This window comes from Cuculus canorus, chromosome 4 (genome assembly GCF_017976375.1).
Source record: "Cuculus canorus isolate bCucCan1 chromosome 4, bCucCan1.pri, whole genome shotgun sequence".
In the NCBI taxonomy this organism is placed as follows: Eukaryota; Metazoa; Chordata; class Aves; order Cuculiformes; family Cuculidae; genus Cuculus; species Cuculus canorus.
Genome location: NC_071404.1, coordinates 57,734,067 through 57,755,238, shown reverse-complemented (window position 1 = coordinate 57,755,238; position 21,172 = coordinate 57,734,067). Strand labels below are relative to the sequence as shown.

The following is a 21,172-nucleotide window of genomic DNA, read 5'->3' as shown; positions in this document are numbered from 1 at the left end:
TTTTCATATAACAAAGACACATTGTAGTATGCTTCAATGTGCTTTAAAGACCTCCCACTCCACAGTATGGAGTGCTGGAGGCATTTTATAAACTGCAATATAGGATTGGCTGCAGTGTGCCTGTTGTGGAAGCACATGCTTTTTTGATCTGACAATAATTTGGGCTCTATATTTTAGTGTATACAGCTATAGTAAACTTCTACATGTGTTAAGAGAAAATTTTGATCTCCCAACATGCAGGTGTGTTGGGATTATTTTAAACACTACAAGAAGCTGAATATATGTTTGAGTTCCTTAAAACAGTGTACTGAGCACCGAGACGTATGTCTTTTAGCAGTATTAGTCTGTTCAGTACAGGTACTGCATCTAATTAGAGAAATACATCATAGACCGTCTTTGATATCTTTCTCTGCTTTATATACAAATCCTAGATACGAGAAGAGGTTTTGGCTTCTTTTTTACTTTTTATATTCAATAGTTGACAAGCCCAATTTCTCTGAATAAGTTACAAATAAGAAGCACCTCCTTAAAGTGACCGCACGCTACTTTCTCTTACTAACTTTTTCTGGCTATCTTCTTTCCAGTGTCCTTTGTTAGCCCTATCTGACTAGTGGCTACCCCGTATGCTTTGGAGGCTTGATGACCTTCTGGCAACTGAAGTGACATTTCAGCAAATCTGCTCATAGGATGGGTGATGGAGGCTGTTAGCAATCAAGCTTGGTGGGGCTGTGCCCAGGGATATAATATGATGAATAGTTACCCCGAAAGCTTTCAGATCTGGGGTCTGGATGTCGTGCTGTTCTACTTTCTGTTCAGAATGCATATTATAGAATCGTAGAATAGTTAGGGTTGGAAGGGAACTAAAAAGATCATCTAATTCCAAGCCCCTCGCCACGGGCAGGGACATCCCACTAGATCAGGCTGCCCAAGTCCCCATCCAGCCTGGCCTTGAACGCCTCCAGGGATGGGACATCCACAACCTCCCTTGGCAACCTGTTCCAGTGTCTCACCACTTTCATGGTGAAGAAATTCTTCCTTATGTCTAGTCTAAATCTGCTACTCTCGAGTTTATACCCGTTCCCCCTCATCCTATTACCACAAGCCTTTATGAATAGCCGCTCCCCAGCTTTCCTGCAGGCCCCCTTCAGGTACTGGAAGGTCACTATAAGATCTTTTGATCCTTCTCCAGGCTGAACAAGCCCAATGCTCTCAGCCCATCCTCATATGGAAGGTGCTCCAGTCCTCTGATCATCTTTGTAGCCCTCCTCTGGACCTGTTCCAACAGCTTCATATTCCTTCTTACTTTGAGGATTCCAGAACTAGATGCAGTATTCCAGGTGGGGTCTCACAAGAGAGGAATAGAGGGGTAGAATCACTTCCCTCGACCTGCTGGCCATGTTTCTTTTGATGCTGCCCAGGATAGGGTTGGCCTTCTAGGCTGCGAGTGCACATTGCTGGCTCATGTTGGGCTTCTCATCGACCAGCACCCCCCAAGTCCTTCTCTGCAGGGCTGCTTTCAATCATATCACCTCCCATTGGGGATTGCCCTGACCCATGTGGAGGACCTTATACTTAGCCTTGTTGAACCTCATGAGGTTCTCAGAGGCCCACTTCCAGGTCCTTCTGGATGACATCCTGTCCTTCCAGTGTGGCAACTGCATCACTCAGCTTGCTGTCATCCGCAAACTTGCTGAGGGTGCACTCGATCTCTCTGTCAATATCATTGATAAAGATATTAAACAGCACTGGTCCCAGTACAGACCCCTGAGGGGCACCACTTGTCATGGATCTCCATCTGGACTTTGAGCTATTGACCACTATTTAAATACGACCATGCAACCAGTTTTCTTAGCCACCATACTGTCCACCCATCAAATCCATCTCTCTCCAATTTAGAGAGAAGGATGTTGTGGGGAACCGTGTCAAAGGCTTTACAGAGGTCAATATAGATCACATCTTTTGGTTTACCCTTGTCCGCTGCTGCAGTTACCCCATCATTGAAAGCTACTAAGTTGGTCAGGCAGGAGTTGTCCTTGGTGAAGCCGTGCTGGCTGCCATTAATCACCTACCTGTCCCCCATGTGCTTTAGCAGAAGGATCTGTTCTATGATCTTTCCAGGCACGGAGGTGAGGCTGACAGGTTGGTAGTTCTCGGAGTCATCTTTTTTACCCTTTTTAAAAATGGGCACAACGTTACCCTTCTTTCAGTCATCAGGGACGACTTCTGACTGCCGTGACTTTTCAAATATCATGGAGAGTGGCTTGGCAACCACATCGGCCGGTTCCCTCAGGACTCTGGGATGCATCTCATCAGGTCCCATATGTTCAGGTTCCTCAGGTGGTCACAAACCTGATCCTTCTCTACTGTGGGAGGGGGTTTACGCTTCTGGTCACCATCTTGCTGTCCCATGACCCAAGAGTGATGAGGAGAGCGGTTATTGGTTATCGGTGAAGGCAAAAAAGTTGTTAAGTACCTCAGTCTTCTCCTCATCTGTTGATACATGATCCCCATTTCCAACCATCAGTGGAGGCACGTTCTCTTTGATCTTCCTCTTTTGATTGATGTACCTGTAAAAGCCCTTCTTGTTGGTCTTCACTTCCCTTGCCAAGTTCAGCTCCAGCTGCACCTTGGCCTTCCTGACTTCATCCCTACACAACCGGGCAGCGTCTCTATACACCTCACAGGCTCCCTGTCCCTGCTTGCACTGCCTGTGCAGATCCCTCTTCTTTTTTAGTTTAACCGGAAGGTCTTGACTCAGCCATCGTGACCACAGGAGCAGTGTACCAGAAGTTACCATGAGGAGCACTAGTCTTGTTCCAACCCCTCTTTAGTTTGGAAACACTTCACTTTAGTTTTTGTAAATGATGTAGCATGAAGAGATTTGAGCAGAGGTTGAAACTATTGACAACGCAAAAAAAAAAAAAAAAAGCCACTGTAATTTAGGGAATTTTATTACGTAAACAAATGAAATGTTTTCTCAGCTTCTTCTGTGTGAAAACAATTCTGCAGCATTCAGAATACAGCACATACAAGTTAAAACAGGGGCGGGTTCCTTCCTGAGTAAGCGGGCACAGCAGTGCAATATCCTTACCTAGAACAGGAGACTTGAACTTGCATAATTTTAGTAGGCTTTTCCTTGGTGAGTGCACCTTGAACAATTTCAAGAATGCTGCATTTGCTACCACTCTTACCTGAGCCAGGAGCAACATTATTTTCCCACCAACTTTTCAGGCAAGGCAAGTGACTAGGGCACTGTTCCCACATGAAATGTTACTTCTTTGCAAGTTCCATCTCTGGAGTTTTTCCTACATTTATCAGTTACCACGACTGAGGCATTTGGGAGTTAAAGACGGGCAAGTTCCTGATGGGTGGTTTTCACATCCTTATACTGTTGCAGTTAAGAGCGATGGCCTGTGCAGCAGAAATCCAGAGTGAATGGAAAAGAGAAATGATTTTCAGAAAAGTGATTTCTCTGCTCATTTTAGGACTGGTCTCCCCTTGGCCCCCAGGCACTCCATAGATTTGTAAAAAGGTGGTGGTGCAAGCTTCACCAGCCGCTTGTATCTGTTCAGATAGGTGCTTTTTAGGAGCCTGTGAGATAGCTTTGCTGTCCTGTCTCGAGAGAGCTATTTTGGTTGTGCATCCTGGGTGTCATTATAGGAGAGGAGAGTGTTAAGGTAAGGAGATGAGTTGCAGGTTGAGGGACCCACAGTACTGCACACGGGAACACTGAATTGATGAAATATACCAAAATGAATTTGAAAAGTTAGAGCAGCAATTACTATTCTAGGGACCGTCTGTGATCCGCTATCAGGGTCTCATGGGATAAAGCAACTTTAATTCAATCTTATTCAGGACAGAAGGAATTTTCTCAATAAGCAAGCAGCTCTACTCCCAACAGCTTTTTAACATGATGAAGTTCAATGGGGTGCTTCATGATATGCCCAGCTTAAAGCAGATCCTAATAATTTTATTCACCAAGGAATGTGCATAAATGCCTTGCTGAATCAGCCTAGGAGGAGCAAAAGTGCTGATGGGAACAGGATGACTATTCTTTCTTTCTCTTTGCAACCCTGCCACATCTCCTGCAGCAAAATAAGCAGCACTTGACAAGAATGAAGACAGCAATGGCTGTACAGGTGAATAAGAATGCCAGAACATCCAGGCAGTGGTACTGGTACCAGGTAAGATGGTGAGCAGCTGGTCTCAAGTGCTTTGCTCCTTTGTGACGCATGACAAATTCAATCCAGAAGACAGCTCTGTCCAGAGGCTTAATTGGCTGGTCATGGTGTATCATGGATAATCTCAGAGCATTTTCCTTATAGCTGGGAAGAAAAGGAGAAACCAAGGTGATCGGTCACTGATTCCTGAAACAACCCATTCAGTACCTGGCAGTCCTCTTGAGGAATGTAGACAGCCCTGCTTGTATGTTCATCAATGTTATTTAAATATATTTGAAACTGGTCCAGTTTACTCCTATCTGCATAAAGCTGAGTTATGAACAGTAATAGAGGAAGCCAATTTTCTGTAAAGAAGAGTAATTAAAAATTAAAAATAATTCCAGATACTCCTTTAAAAAAAAAGCAAAATGGAAACATTTGCAGCATTTGCTATTCCAGTATAATATAGTGTGCTGGTTTGGGCTGGGATAGAGTTAATTTTCTTCACAGTAGGTAGGATGGAGGTATGTTTTGGATTTGTGCTGAAAACGGTTGATAGTACAGGGATATGTCAAGGCCTTTCCTGCTTCTCACACTGCCCTGCCAGCAAGTAGGCTGGGGCTGCACAAGAAGTTGGAAGGGGGCACAGCTGGGACAGCTGACTCTAACAGACCAAATGGATATTCCATACCATATGACATCATACTCAGCAATAAAACTAAGGGGGAAGTTAGCAAGATTTAATTTTCTAAGGTCTTTGGATGCCTGGCCATCATCCAGGTTGTTGTAGATCACCTCAGCCACAGCCATTTCCCTCATACATTGGATACTTCATCAATATTGGTCCATTTGCTTCAGGAATTTGCAAGTTACTCCCCAAAGGGATACCTGTCCTTCACATTTGACAGGAGTTGCTATCAAAGATGGAGTACTCATGCTTTTTTTCCAATCCCTTTTTGTCAATGGCCTTATCTTTAGCAAAGGATCCCAGCTGCTGGGCTTCCTTAGCCTCCAATTCACTGACTGATAGGTACAGTAATTTAGGGATACTGGTGACTCGGGTAGGAGAAAGAATTGTGGCTACAGACACAGTAGACGCAATACAACTAGAATTGTCACCCAGAGCCTCCAGAAGATTTAAACTAGCAGAGACCTATCTCAGGAGCTGCTTAAAGGGATCATAAAATGGAGGTAAAAGGAAATCAAATTATTGATCTCTCCTTTCTGAGAAATGCTGATTCTCAGAAATGATGTTTTTCATCTGAAACTTACACTTCAACTGCTTTGTATTTTTTATTCCCAGAAGAGACAGCAGAATTTCTCACATACCAGCCCAAGATTTTAATAACCTCATCTGCCATAAGGCAAGAACAAAAACTTACGTGGAATTGTCAATGACTCTATTCAGTGCATCAACTAGGTCCTGCGTCTTCAGAGTGCTGAAATCCAGCTCAACTGCAGCTCCTTTTGCCCTCATGTGAGCAATGTTGTCGAACTGGTCAGCAAACATGGGAATCCCAACCATTGGGATCCCGTGGTAGATAGCTTCGTAGATCCCATTGGTCCCACCATGAGTAATAAAGGCCTTCGCCAAGGGATGGCCTGGAAAAGGGAAGGAGAGGCATGTGTAACAACAGCTGTGGCAGATTTTGTTCACTGGGACATGAGTGCTGCGAACTACCCAGTCAAATGCACTGTTAGAGAAGGCGACACCCTGACCTCTATATCAGCATCAGAGCTTGCATTCTTAGCTTTCACGCATTTATATTTATTTCAACGCAATGTGTGAACCAACATGTTCCTCCAGACTATCAGAGTTACTTTGACCCTTCTGCTGTTGTGCAGTTTCAGTTTTCACATGGTATTAGGTTCACGACAGCTCCCCGTTGCAGCCTTGCTTAGGTCAAGCATTTTGAAGAATGAGCCCTGGAGATAAACTGCAGAGGCCGAATCCAGCTCCAGAGTACATGACTACTTTGATGTTTACTCCTGACTACAGGCGGTTCTGAGCTTTTGCAGACAATTGCTACTAAGCTCTGTAAGACAGAGAGCCTTTTGTTTTGGAGATCCGTCTTTATAGCTAAGTTGAAGTTGCTGCCTTCTGTTGCCACTGGTCCCTACTCGCTTCACAGCCTGGAGGTATCTTCTATGGTTCTTGTACAGCCTCTCACCTAAAGTCGAAAGCAGGCTAGGAAATTAAGGTTCCAAGAGCAAACTTCTGCTGCTTAAGCCATGAAACTAGTTGTAGCTACAAGTGTTACATGGTTCTTTTGCCTGAATAAGCTACTTCAGTGGAAAAACAAAGAAAACAGTTTTTCCAAGGGTATAGTGTAACCTGGATAGAATCTATCTCACCAAGCAGGTCATTTTGGGGTATCCAGTCATAAATCCTGGTGTTAGAGCCCAGATTTTCTGGTTTCTTTCCTTTGTACCGCCAGAGGACCTTGAACAAAAGAAGAATGAGATAAATATAGAGCATGTGACATGCCCTTCTGTATGTCCTTCCACATATAATGTAAGGGTTTATCTCAAACCCGTGTCTTTCCCCAGTTATTTAAATAGGTTTGGCTCCAGTTTAGCTCTTTGATTAGTTATTGCATGCATATTATAAAAACTGCACAGGGTAATTCTCATACTTTGGCCTATGGAGACACATCCACATCATTTGCTTCAGAGAAGGGGAAATGCCAGAACTCCCCATCAGGTGACTCAGCAGTCTGCCCCTCTGCAGAGCCCAGCTTCCTGGCTATGGCACATCCAGCAGAGATGCAGATAAAAAACAGGCCAGTCCAAGTGTAAAAGGCTCGCTGAAAGCAATAGGAGTCACAGAAAACAAGGGAAATTGATTTAGACTTGAAAGGAAATTCACCTTCTGTGGAATCTGGCTGAGGGCTCTGGCAATCATATCACTTTTTTCATCACTTAGGTTGTAGACCATCGAACCGAGAGAAAATACCACGATGCCATGTTCTCCTGAGCTCTGAACAAATTCTTCCATTTCCTAGGAGAGGCAGAAAACATAATAAGAGCAATTATGCACTGCTGATTACACAGATTTCTGTGAACAGAGGACATAACCTTTTTAATTTATCCAGTGACTGTGGGGTATGGGCACCTCTACTGTCAGAAGGTCATTACAAAGATAGACTTGGCACTGTGCAAAACTTCTCCAGAAGAAGGAGCAGGGCAAGTTGAGACAAAGGACAGAAGCTTTGTCTTTTTGAAAGAAAGCAGTTTCAAGACACATTCCTTTTAGATCACAAGCAGCAGGAATGAATCCTTGCACTGGTGTGAGAGGGCCGTACCCTGTGACACCCTCTCTAGCATACTCAGTCATAGTTCTGGATTTTCCTGGAACAAGTACTTTGCATTTCATAGCTCTGCAGGAAGGGACAGTGCTGAAAACTGACAGGGTTTTTCAGCATCCTAATCAGAGATTCATTGAGTCACTTTGTTAGTCAATCAGTTCTCTCTTCTTGCAATACAGCACATGTTGCTAAACAAATTTTCCACAAATCAGATGAACAGGTCTTCCTGTTCCTTTTTTTAGTTACTGTCATGTGAAATGGAGCAATAGCATCCAAAAGAGAATTTCACCCAACTCAACCACTGCTACAGGGGAGGGGCACAACTTGCACTGAAAATACCCTGAAATACTTAAAAAAACTATTCATAAAGGCTTGTGGTGATAGGATGAGGGGGAACGGGTATAAACTGGAGAGTAGCAGATTTAGATTGGACATTAGGAAGAATTTCTTCACTATGAGAGTGGTGAGACACTGGCACATGGCACTGGCACAGGTTGCCGAGGGAAGTTGTGGCTGCCCCATTCCTGGAAGTGTTCAAGGCCAGGTTGGATGGGGCCTTGGGCAGCCTGGTCTAGTGGGACCTGTCCCTGCCCATGGCAGTGGGATTGGAACTAGATGGTCTTTAAGGTCCTTTCCAACTATTTAAGGTCACTATTCTATGATTCTACCCTACCTCCTCTAAGTTTTCTACTTAGGAGTGGTAGCCTAAACCAGAGCTTGTCATGTTCCTGTCATTAGTATCTGGGAGTTTCAAATTCTACCTGAATATTGCCAGTCACAGCAGAGTGTAGGCTGGAGATGCTGAGTATTTACTCCCTTGAAGATGTCTTAAACTAAGCAACAATAGAAAAAGCGTTTCTCCATCTTCTCTTTCTGCAGCACCTGACTTCATTTTGTCTAAAGAATTTGTCCCATCACAGTGGCTTTTTGTATCCATTATTTCAATGTTATGGGCTGCAAGTCTGTACCTTAGAATTAAAACTTAACTACTCTGAGGTAAAACCTATTTTTCCTAAAACAAATACTGTATTCCCTCCTGTTCACCTCAGCAGTCCTCTTTTGAGACGACAGGCTGTAAGCCTTGCCCTTAGTTTGCACAAGTACAGACAGGTTGCTAATAGCTCCTTGATCCTCACCAGCAGCAGAGCATCTTCTTTACAAATTAGCTTTCTCAGGACATGGCTTGTACGGGTGATCAATGAGAGAAACAGTTTTTGTTCTGCTAGGCAACCAACTAACCGATGGCAGAATCAACCCAGGGTACCTTTGGTAACGGCTTTGCAGGCTGGCAATGAAGTCCTCCAACAAACTCAAAGTTGGGCAGCAAAGGGCGTGGAAATTCAATATCCCAGTATGTTCTTATTAGCCATATCTCTGCTTTCCCCATCGTCTCACAAAGGGTTGTGGGCCTTCCTGGGGACAAAGTACAAGAGGATTACAACACCCACAGAAACAGTCTTGTTTGTTGCTGATTGCAAAATAGGAGCCTTACCTTTGTCTTTTGGCACTCCCTGTCAGTTTAGTATATCAAATAATGCATGAAATGAAAACATGGACAAAACCAGACCTAAGCCTTGCCCTGTACTGGGTTCAGCCTTGGCAGGTTTATTGCCGCAAGCAAGGCAATATCAGCTCTAAAAGGATTTTGAACCTTCAGGATTAATTTACAGCAGTACAAGAGTCATTGGGAAGCCTTTAGTTTCTGTGATATGGAAGTGCTGTTCTTGTATTGCTAAAAGAGTTCATTACCTGTGCATGCATTAAAAACACACTTCAGGGAAGAGAACAATCACAGAAAACTTAGTTCCAAACAAAAAATAAATTAATCACGCAGTGATGATTACTAGTCAGGGAGGAGGTAATTTTTTAAACAATGTTCTGTGGCATTTTTCAAATGGTAACTCAGTCAGTGACTGCTCAGACTACAAGAAAAGACACGTACAGCCATCCCTGGGTCTCTTGAGTCAGCTCTTTCTGACGCATATTGGGAAAATTTGGACAAATCCAGACATGCTTTGAATGTCATTTCGTGCAAAATCCAATGTTTCTAGAAATCCATCTAAAGAAAAAAATCCAATGTTTAAAACTGTTTTAAAGCTTCCCATTTGGGAAAATATATATTCTCGGGTACATGCTGCAAGTTGCCTTTTTAGCATTTCCCCACAAAGCAGAACTGGGGAGTAAAAGGGTTAGAAGTGTTGGTAAATGATTGTCCAAAGACAGCCTCACACAAGCAGGAACAAAGCAAAATAAGCAGCAAAATAAAAATTATCCGTATGGCATCTTCTTATACTACTTGATCAGCATTACAATTTACACCAGTATATTTTATTTTATTTTATTTTATTTTATTTTATTTTATTTTACTTTAAGTAAAGAGCAACAAGTCAGTTAGAAAGTTATCAGAGTAAAAATTAAGCCTGCATTACACTTAGAGTGATATAAAGGTGTAATGAAGTGTTAAGTAGTATTAAAAAAATCAACCCAAGGAAAAAGGACTATTTTGCAGAGCACAGAGGCATTCTTGTGAAATGCAAGAAAAGATTGGAGGGCAATAGTACAGCTGCCCTTGTGCTTGCTCTTCACTCATTATCTGCCTAAACATATATATTCCTTACAAGATTCAAAGCCCATTGAACTAAAAAGTCTCTTCAACAGACTTTGTATCAAGTCTGAATTGTACTATGTTGGAACAAAAATTTCACGTATGTTTTGTAGTTTAAGGATTCTATTTCAAACTCTAAATGGTGGATGAAAGAGAAAGGTGACAGTTCTTAGTATTCATTATTGGCGAATATGAACTCACACTTCGCATCTTGTATTACACAGGGTTGCAAGATGATACCTTCAGACAATGCATGCAGTGTGAATGAAGGGGACTTTTCTGCTCTGCAGTTGTGCAGAGATGGTGTTCCTAGTTACAACAGGGTTAACTCCATCCCTATGCTGTCAGTGGAGCTGTTTCCAGTTCCTTACACTTAATTAAGGAATGATTTTGCCCTCCAGTGTTTATCTACTCCCATCTTAATTGCGGAAGTGCCTGTTATCCAGATGAAGAGGTAACAACTGTACTCTGAAAGTGCTACAATAAGCCTACTACTCGCCAGCAAGTACATCACTTAGAAAACTTACAACTATGTGCTTTAAAGGTCCTCAAGAGGAACTAGAGCAAAACTACTTTGATGTTTGTTAGATTAGACCAGAGCAGACTTAAAGGGGAAAGCACAGCATCCGTGTGACCGAAGCAAGATTACCCTCTCTGCTGGCCATTGCGAAAGAGTATTTTGAAACAACAGCATTGAGCTCCCAAAACATTAAAAATGCACAACCTATGCAAGAGGAGAAACCACTCAACAGCTGCCTTACCTAACACATTACTGTAGTATCCATCCCATTCTTCTTGCCAAAGCTTCAAGTAAAACATATCCATGTAAAAGTAAAAGAGGAAGTTCTGTAGTCTGTCCATGAAGGACATCCGATCTGTCAACCCTTTTGTGCTAGCAGGCACATAAGAAGGTGGGGACGGGAGCCCACCACACAGCCGCTCTACTGCATTAGCATCAGAGAAGCGGAAGCTGTAGACAAAAGGAATTGCTAGAATTTCTGCTACAAGCTCCCCACCGACAGAAAAGGGGTCAGCTACCAGAATATCAAACTTCGCCTGCTGCAGCTTTGCTATCAGCTGAGGGTTCATCAAAAAGGTGTCACAGATTTGCTTTGAAATGTTGGTAAAGGTCTTCAGTTCCTCTTCTATCTTCCACATGATCTCCCAAGGGAAGTGATCAGAGATCTCATTCAACCAGAAATTGAGGAAGTTGTCCATTAGAGCATCCAGGGTCTTCTGAGAAAAGGGGACTTCTAACACCTCAAAGGTGAAGGGGGAGGAAGTGTCTTGGTAGTTGATCAGCAGATTGCTTGAGGGCACCAGCACAGTCACTTCATGACCCCTGAGAATCAGCTCTTCCAGCAGCACTTTCATATTGATCCAGTGACTTGCATCGGTGGGCCAGACCACCACCTTCCCACAAAAGCCAGCACTCCAGCAGTACGCACAGGCCCAAAGCAGCCAGGGGAACCTTAGCCCCATCATCTCAGCAGTGCACCTACAACTCTGGTTTTACCGATCTGGAAACAGTTCACTACTCCAGTGTGCAAACATTTTAGTGCCAGCCAATAGAAGTGAGAGCCACTTGCTGCCAATCCTGGCAAGAGGGCATGTCAGAATACGAAACAGCACTCATAGGAGGAGTGAGCAAGCAGTAGATCCCATTCTGGAGTCTCCTGCAGAGCCATAGCTGATCTCAGAATGGCAACTCCTGTTTCTGCTCACCACAAAGTGCATTTTGCAGCATGTGATGACCAGAATCTTTTTCCCTGTGTAATGGTTTAATCTTGACAGGCAGCTAAGCACTGCAGAATCTATCACTCCTCCCCAGTAGGAGGAGAAAAGGAAGGAAGAGACTTAGAAAACTCGTGCAATGAGACAGACATAGTCTCATAAGAAAAACCAAAAATAAAACTAAGAAAAACTTGTAATGCAAAAAACCCCAAAACTATTGCTCACCACCAGCCAAACGATGCCCAGCCAGTCCCTGAGCAACAGCAGCCCTGGCAAATTTCTTCCCCCACCAGCTTTGTTTCTGATGAGCACAATGTCTCAAGGTATGGAATAGCCCTTTGATCAACTGGGCTGAGCTCTCCGGCTATCTCTCCTCCTGGCTTCTTGTGCACCTCCAGCCTTCTTGCTGGGAGGAGCAATATGAGAAGCAGAAAAAGCCTTGACACTGTGTAAGCACTGTCCACAGATAACTAAAGCATCCCTATATTATCAAGACTCTTTTCATCTCAAATCCAAAATATAGCCCCACACAGGCTACAATGAAGAAAATTAATTATATTCCAGCCAAAATCTGTACACCCCTCATACCAGATCTTCAAGGTGAAGATACACCTTCCTGCACCAAGAAGGAGCCCGGGCTAGGGAAAACACATAGGACTTTTTTGACAGCTACAAGATGAACCTCGTCTTATCACTTGACTACAGTCTACATTTGCTGCTTTTCCCTGGTAGAACCAATCTACCTGTAAAACGGGTTATAATTTTTATCTGCTCATTTGCTAGGTGCAAAATGTCCAGCAGTAATTCACAACTAGCCCACAGGCTGCTCTAGTCCAGATACTGTGGACACATAGCACTGCCACTGGAAGTGCACAGTCCTGGTAGAGATGACTCCAGCATCAGGCCACCCCAGGAGAGAAACAGAAGGAAGTGAAGAGGACAGGTTTTGCTCAACTTGTTGCTTTTGTGCCTTCCCTTGGGAAGATGCTGTAAACTGACATCAGTGCATCCAGATACTGCCAAGACAACAGACCTGATTTCTCCTCTTGACTGTATCCTGCAGATGCAGTGGAAGTGCACAACTGAAGTATTCAAGGAAAGAACAGACAGCTGCTCTCTCCTGGGCAGAGGGTGAATGAGACTCATACTGAGTCTGAAAAGGGTCTGAGCACTCCTCCAGGAGATCGGCACCACCACATGAGGTTCTCTCACTAGACTGACACTGGGGCAAGCAGTCTTTCATCATGCTTCAACCTCATCACTTGAAAAAGCCTTTAGGTAACTCTAGGAAAGCAGCTAGAATAATAAGCTAGAATAATAAGAAGAACCCTGAAGAAGGTTTTCCAAGGAGGAAGAGAAGGTGCATGTGTATACTGCAGGAGCTGGGGCATTGCCCCATTTCTTGAAGAGGCTTGCCCCATCCTTTCACACCTCCTTCAGGACTGGGTACATTCCAGATCAAAGCATAGCCCAGGGTAGAGAACGTCTAACAAATCAGGTATTGCGTTGCAAACTTAAATGCTAAACCCCACATTTAACAATAAAAAAGACAACAAAAGTTTGAAGCAGCTCTGAGGCTCATACAACAGGAGATCAGCAAACCATACTTCTGCCAGCACAAGATTTTCTAGTTTCTGTCAAACATGATAAGCAACACAAATAAACACAAAGCAAGGTACACTAACAGTAGGATATCTTAAGAGCTCAGCTCTCTTATCAGGACTACACCCTACTAGTGGAATATAAAAAAAATGCCTAGAGTCCTATATTGAAATAATACCTATTTTATGTGCCCACCAACACTGCATGTATGTTTGCCCTGTTTCCTTTTGAGCATTACAATAATCAGAGCAAAAATGTAAAAATCATTATGCAACTATTACTAAAAAAGCCCCCGATTTATGAATAAATACAGCTATTTTCTAGTAAGAGCAGCCTTACCTAAAACATCACTGTAGTATTGATCCCAGCTTCCCCAGAGAAGGTAATGATATATTATATCCTGCACAGTGTAGGCAAAGATGTTTTTTAGTCTTTCCAGGAAGGACATCCTATCTGTTAGGCCACTTAGGACGGCTGGTACATAGGAAGGAGGTGTTGGGAGTGCCCCACAGAGCCGCTCTATCGTGTTACCAACAGAGAACCGGATGGTGTACACGAGGGGGATACCAAGCTTCTCAGCAAACAACTCCCCACCGGGTGTCAGTGGGTCTACCAAAAAGACATCAAAGTTGGATGCCCTCAGCCTCTCTAGCAGTGCCTCATTCTTCAGGATTTCATCACAAATTATTTCCGTTACGTTCTTCATCCTCTGCGCGAGCTGTGCTATCTTGTAAATGCTTTCCCAGATATGTAGTTCTTTCTCCTCATAAAACCAAAAATAGATAGTTTCTTCCAGTAAGGCAGCCATCTTCTTTTTGGTGATGGGTACATCAACCACCTCAAGCTGGAATGGTGAGGGACGTGTGGTGTCGAGGATGAGGAAGCACGAAGGCATCAGCACAGTCACCTCATGACCCCGGTTCACAAGCTCCTGGAGTAGGTACTCCATGTTCAGCCAGTGGCTGTTGTCAGCCGGCCAGACCAACACCTTCCCGCCGGACCCCCATCCCAACACAGCCAGCAGCCACAGCACTGCCACATCCTTCCCTGTCATAGCCTGTTTCGTGTGGTAATAACCCCGTGGCCTTCCTTTGCCGGAAGCAGCAGCACCTCCAGGCTGAGTAAGGCGTATGTGACGCGCCTTGTTGCCAACGGGCAGGGCGCCAATATAGCTGTTGTGAAATCCTGTGCTGAACCACAACACCTTTTCCTGGGGAAAAATATTACTATGACCAGTTGGCACCACCACCTGGTGGTAAACACCTTGTTGAAGCTGGAAGATGTACTTTCTCTGGAGCAGCAGAGAGTCCCAAGGGGCTCAGTACAGCAAGGATTGTGTCCTGTTGGTCATCCTGGTCCTCCTGCCTGTCTAACCACAGTCTCTATGTTATTTGTTTGGTAGAGGAGGTGACTTTTTCATTCTTCTGGCTCTATGAAGCACAGCTGGGTATGGAACAAAGATGTTCACCCACTGCAGCAAAAAAGTTGCATCTTGAAGTGGATGAAACTACGCAGAAAGTGACTCCAGTATCAGAGTAAGACTATCCTCATGTGAACTTACCTCTTCCAGAGCATGCATTGTGGGAGGCCAGAGCTGGTAGGTGATGGTGTGGGCTGTCCTGCCTGCCACTAGGTGCCAATTATGAACTATAAGTTGAACCAGAAAATCTGTTTAACAGTTTCATTTACAGTCACCCTTCTGATGTGAGATTAAGAAATAATTTAAGTCCCCATCACTATGCTAAAAATCATCACTACTGGGCTTCTGCCCAGCCCTGTTATACAAAGTTTTCCTAATGTTGTTATGCAAGGCTTTTGCTACTGCTACGTGCTGCCTAGAACATCCTTTCCAGGATGCAAATGAAGGCGATGGAAGCAGCTGGGATATGAGAAGCTAAGCTGAGATACCTCATCTACTGTGCTCATAAGAGCAGACTGGTGTACTTGTGGAGTCCTGCATCACCCAACGATTTGCAGGCAGCTGGACCCTGAGAGATAAGCAAGTGCTCTTTTTCATGAGCTCAATGTGATGTTAGCAAAAATGGCATGTTGACCATGTGATCGATACTTCAATAAACAATTTTACGTATTCACTCAGAACAGTTCAGAAGAAAAGCCTACAGAAGACTTGTTGCTTTCACTGTTTGCTTGTGGGGGGAAATTCTGTTTCAAATAAAACTTGTTTTGTAGGGATGTAAGTGAAGTCTATATTACGAAGCCACGATGCATTTCAACATTGCAACTGAGGGTGGCAGGGTTGGTTTATAATTCACCAGCTCCGCCCTCCTTGTTATGATACTCTGGAATAGGAAAACAGCTCTGTTCCTGTCTGCTTTCTGTGCAAGCAGTCGTTGGAGGGGGAAATATGTTAGCTGAATTCCCCTTCTGAGTGCCCTATATGGTGTGGAAGCTGCTTCAACTTCCACGTTAAAAATTATTATGGTGAAAGTAAAATTCATTAAAAATTATTATGGTAAAAGTCAAACCCATCAATTGGGATGACCACTGATCCCTGTCTCAATGCAATGGCATAGCAACACAGCACCCTGGGAGGGGAATGGGTGCAACTGATGGACCACGCTGGCTCATTCCCTTTTCCACACAGGGACATGATGACAAACTTCTTGCTGACCTCTCTCAGACATTGACTTTGCAACCCCACCAGACTCCTAGCTCTGCAGGTTGTAAGCCTGTGTCATGAGAAATGAAGTAGCAGAACACTTACCTAAGATCTTACTATAGTAGATATCCCATTCACCCCAGTATCTCTGGAAAACATAGTCTTGCAGGTGGTAAGACACAATGTTTTTTATTCTTTCAGGGAAGGTCATGCAGTCAGTGAGCTCGGACAGGGCTGCAGGTGTGTAGGATGGTGGGGCTGGGAGCTTGCCACAGTGCCTCTCCACGGTGGAGGCTGGGGAGAAGCGTAGCGAATAGATGAAGGGGATGGCCAGCTTGAGAGCCAGGAGGTCCCCACAGAGGGTAACTGGGTCTGACAGCAGCAGGTCATAGCTAGACTCCTGCAGATGGGCCATGAGCTCTCGGTTTTTAAGCACGGCGTCACACATTAGCCTGTTCATCTGGTGCCAGTTTTTTGACAGCTTTCCCAGCTCTTTGTAAAACTGCCAGAAGGTCAAGGTGGTTGGTTTGTTATTCAGCCACAATGCCACTACATCATTGATCAGATTCTCAACTGTGTCTTTCTTGAAGGGCACATTATAGACCTCGAACTTCTCCGTAGCCTCAGCCTTGGGTTTAATGAAGAGGGAAGCATTGGATACCAGGACAGTAACACTATGCCCATGGTGGATGAGCTCCTGTATAACTATCTTCACATTCAGCCAGTGGCTGCCTTCCGTTGGCCAGACCAAGACATTCCCGCAGAAGACAGTCCCCAGAAGAGCCATCTGGAAAATAAGGAGCTGGAGGTATTTCTTAGAGCCAGTGGCTGCTGTTGCACAGGTGGGGCCTCTAAAACCCATGTTTGTTCTCCGGACTGAAAAGAGAGAGAAGTGTATTTGGTGATTCACTTTTCCCATTTACCCTGTTAGTTTCTCCTATGAGGGAGCTCTTTTCCTTGGTTAGCAGGGTGGCAGCAATGCTTGCTGCTGTCAAAGGTCTGCCTTCAAGGTGATCCCTTTTTACAAGGAGAATTTAATCCTTTGGTTTTTATACCTTTTTGTAGTTTTTGTGAGGAATCCTTACCATGAAATAGGAGCAAATAACCAGGAACTCTGCAGCAGTGTCATTAGTATATGAGTAAATTCTGGCAGATTTACTGTAGGTATTAGCAAATAAGTGACACCTCTGTCAATACTGGATAAATACTGAGATTTGCTGGAGAATGTATGACCACATCTTTTTCAAAAATACCTGTTTTCAATTGTAACAGCCACGGTATCTGTATGCTGTGGTGTTTCTGTTAGTTATGGCAGCAAACCTACTTGTACTTAATGATACAATTGTGTTATCCTGAGAGTTCCCTAGCTTTCCCCACCTTTCTTTCTTTCCAGCAGCAGCACAGGGGCTTACTTAGTGGACAGGCAGCAGTGCCACAGGGAATGCTTGCTTGGAGATATCGCCAAGGCAAAAGCCCTGGGCAACACAAAGTGGAAGGATGTTTATGATGGGAGTAGCAGTGGCAAATTATACCATAGGCATCCTCAAACCTCCTCAGCCCTTCTACAGCCATGTCTCTGCTGGTAAATATCATGAATTTCTGGCAGTCACGGCCCTGTGGAGAGCTGCTGCCTCTTCAGACCTCATCATTAATTCAAGTTGGTGTATCTTTACAGAGAAAGAAACTGCAAGCGAGCCAGTCCTCTGGATGCCAGCTCTGATCCTTAAATAAATCACTGGAATTTCTTCCATGAACTAGCTATACCAGAGGGAAGCCAAGGAAGGAAAAGCCACAGGGTACATTTAAGTGGCTGACTTGGAAGCAGCATCCTTTTTCAGAGTGAGATACTAGAAGTGCTGGTGTTTCCCATGCTGAGAAAAGGCAGCAAATCCTTCATTTGGGTGACGATGATGCCAACAATAGCACATTGTTATGATATGTGACAGGTATTTTCTAGCTGCTCCCAGACAACTCAACACAGAGAGCTCATTGCTACTGGGATATGTCTGGGACATATCACCACCAACCTAGTCATGCTGTGGGCTCAGTTCAGGTGTCCAGACATGGGTCTAGGGCCCTTCTGGCCCCCAGAGATACTTCTCAGAGCAAAACCCACATGTTCTGGGTGGCTCTCACTTAGAAAGTTGGCACTTGAATATAAGGTGCTGTGTCCTGGAAGTAACTCTTAACCACCAGGAGCTAAAATGATAACTAAAACCCATGCATATAATGATATGCTCAATCCAACACAACTTGGGGAATGAAAGCCACAAACAGCTCTTACCTAGTGGAGTCTTCCAAGGTACATAAGCATCATGCACTGAGTTGCAAGGTGCAATCTGCTACACTGATTTGCATCTGCTTCTTGCTGCTCACCTCCTCTGTGCCTGGGTTGCTCTGGTGAAGCTGGGTATCAGACAGAAAGAGCTTAAATAAGTTACCTCTGAACTGGGCTTTTCAAAAGAAGGAAGTAATACAATATCAAATAATCACAACAAGCCATGTATTCTCGGATATGCATTACTTTGTTATGCTTCAGCAGCTTAATAATTGAGATGGCTTTCCCCATGCTAGAGTATACTATGCTATGATTACAGGGTCAGATTTTCAGAAGGACTTTGCATCGTGTAGCTCAGGAATATGGTATCTAACTGATAAAGAGATTTTTCACTCCCTTTAGGGTTCCAGCTGGCAAATAAAAATTTTTTGTTGATTAATAAACTTTTTTATAAACTCTCCACAGAACAAAGACAAAATCTTGTGGTTTGTTTGCAAAGTTTTTCAAATGTTGGTGTGTTACCAGGCTGGGCAAGTGGCCCTTCATTCTGGAGATCTAGGCAAGTTTTTAATGACTTGAAAATACAGGAATGTAAAGATGTACCTTCATGTTTTTTCAATATTGCACATAATATTCAATCTGACTTTTCCTAAACCCTTAAAATTTAGCGCAAATTATGCCAGCACATTTCAAATGTAACTTGGTCTTTCAACCAGGAGTTTCACTACGATCTATCCATAGACCTTTGTATTCAGGATAATATTTTTTCATGCTAATTTATCTTATTTGGGAAAGTCTTGTAAGAAACTTAAGGCTTTTCCAGCAACTGTTGAAAGGCCATGTCCATGTAGACTAGGGCAGATGGGAATATGGGTTTCAGTTCTAACCTCTCAGCAACTAATTACTCCATAGCACATGAGACCTACTACTAGGGGCATCAGAGGGTTAAATTTGTCTTGTCTCCGTGGCCAGCTTTTAAAGACAATATTCAGATTACTCTTAATGCAGAGAAGAGAAGCATTTTAAGAGGATTAAAGGACAAAATCCAGCAAAGGTGAGAAAAGTGGGGCTGAAGAAAGTAACTGCTTATATTTCAGAAAGTGTCTGTATTTCACACATCTAGCGTTACTAAGTAGAAATGCTGCAGACAATGACCAGTCTTGTTAAATAACCACAGGGTTTTGGAGGCAAAGGGAAGTTATGCAAAAGTTAGGCAATACAAACTAGTGTTTTCCACATATGACTCTCTTCACCATTTTGCTAAATGGTGTACATGGCACCTTTATTTCTAGAAAATCTTGATGCCAGCCAGCATCTTAAGATATTCAGGGCCAGGGTAGAAAAGGGAAGATTTTGTCCTGAGAATCACCAAAGAACCCTGTAGTTTTCCTTTCATTTATTGCAATAAGAATTTTCTGGACTGAAAGCAGAATTGAAAGTCTTGAATATCATTCTTTATTTTGTTGGAAGGGAAGATTGGATGGGGAAAATATCAAGGTTGGCTCCTCCCTGAGATACAAACAGAGTGAGTGGACTACGCAATCTTGCAGAAGCACTTGTGCAAGTGCTCAGTAGAACTCCCACTCCCATGTAATCCCTAGGGCTAATAGGGAAACTCCAGCAAAAGTGAGTGAACAGAAATAGCCTAACCATAACCACCTTTGTTAGCTAAATTGTAGCTTTATACCTCTACCTTATAGCTGAAGGACAGAAACACCATGGGCTTGGTTTTATTCCTTCAGTTTAGGATTTTATGACCTCTCTTTAGGTCTATTGCTGTGCTGCAGGGCCATCATGGCTTGTAAATATATGAACACTGGGGTGGCTTGTAAATGTATAAACACTGGGGTGGCTTGCAGTGGAGCCATTCCCACTCCACAAAGCCAAAAAAAAAAAAGAAATTGGAAGAGTTTCAGGCCAAGCTTTGTGTCCCTGCTAGGAATTTTTTGCTGAAGAAGTGGTGCTGCACCCTGTCCTAGACAGCTCTACAGTAAGGTACAGCAGCAGAGACTTACCAAAGCTGCCCACAGATAGAGCATGCGTCTTGCCAGCAGGTGTCTGACTCCCCAGGGGAAAGCTGAGTGCTATGAAGATGTATGAATCTGCCAATACTGAGAGTATACAAATGATAGGACTCATCTAATGGCTCATCAGCCCAGAAGGGGCAGTTGCTCTCTTCCTTCCACCTTCTCATGTGTGTTTCTGTTCATGCACCCAATCCAAGGCTTTCTTTCTACCAGATCAGCTTGCCGATTTATTCTAGTGGATGAATTTGCTGCTGGCCAGGGAGGAATTCAACAAAGACCACACTGTCACAGAGCAGGGGTTGCCCTGAATGGCTGGCCAGCAGCCATTACATTGAGCCATGTACTAATGTATTCACATGCTGTAACGCATTTGTGTGTTCGTAGCTCTGCAGGGGAATGAAAGCTGAATAGAAATCGCTGCTAAATTGTTACTGAATCCACCAATTGTACGTAACCCTGCTGCTGTACTTTACCTTCCCGCTGGCTTTCTTTCTGGCCTAAAAGAGAAATTTGCAACTAGATCAAGGCTCATCTCTGGCTAGAGGAATTTATCAGAAATAGTTTTTTTCTTACTTGGATGCAGCCTGCTCGAGGTCCTAAGCTACATCTGTGTCTTGCAGGAGCAAAGTTTTGCTGTGTGATGCTGGAAGCTGCTAGAATGAGGTTGGCACCTGGGCCTTGATATACAAGCAGAACATCTGCCACTTATTCCCCAGAGGTATATCCATATGGGTAGTCTGCACGTCAGCCTTAACGTGTGTCCTCAGAGACAGCCTCCTCGCCAGCATTGCCTGTGACCACAAGCCCTTTTGTGTTTCAGTATGCAGGGAAGGCGAAG

The 21,172-nt window shown here is 43.8% G+C and overlaps 1 protein-coding gene across 4 annotated transcripts; it reads right to left on the bottom strand.

Moving 5' to 3' along the window:
• Nucleotides 1-1,451: 1,451 nt before the first annotated feature.
• Nucleotides 1,452-16,905, bottom strand: LOC104064696 (UDP-glucuronosyltransferase 2A2). 4 transcript variants are annotated; one of them, XM_054066265.1, is made up of 7 exons: nucleotides 16,131-16,905; nucleotides 10,835-11,460; nucleotides 8,733-8,881; nucleotides 7,030-7,161; nucleotides 6,516-6,603; nucleotides 5,543-5,762; nucleotides 1,454-4,325 (listed from the first exon to the last, which is right to left on the bottom strand). In XM_054066265.1, exons 1-7 carry the CDS (start codon nucleotides 16,889-16,891, stop codon nucleotides 4,049-4,051), a joined length of 2,253 nt encoding a protein of 750 aa, XP_053922240.1. In that variant the 5' UTR covers nucleotides 16,892-16,905; the 3' UTR covers nucleotides 1,454-4,048. The 4 variants fall into 4 exon arrangements, with proteins under 4 accessions (XP_053922242.1, XP_053922240.1, XP_053922241.1 ...); XM_054066266.1 differs by lacking the exon at nucleotides 10,835-11,460 and having other exon boundaries at nucleotides 1,457-4,325; nucleotides 16,135-16,905; XM_054066268.1 differs by lacking the exons at nucleotides 10,835-11,460; nucleotides 16,131-16,905 and adding an exon at nucleotides 13,749-14,725 and having other exon boundaries at nucleotides 1,465-4,325.
• Between the last annotated feature and the right edge of the window lie 4,267 nt (nucleotides 16,906-21,172).

Coding starts and splice junctions, on each gene's coding strand:
- LOC104064696 (XM_054066265.1), bottom strand. CDS start 16,891: ATGGGTTTTAGAGGCCCCACCTGTGCAACAGCAGCCACTGGCTCTAAG. Junction 11,461..16,130: donor TATAGTAAGATCTTAGGTAA/GTGTTCTGCTAC, acceptor CACCGATGCAAG/TCACTGGATCAATATGAAAG. Junction 5,763..6,515: donor ACCCCAAAATGACCTGCTTG/GTGAGATAGATT, acceptor TCCCTTTTCCAG/GCCATCCCTTGGCGAAGGCC.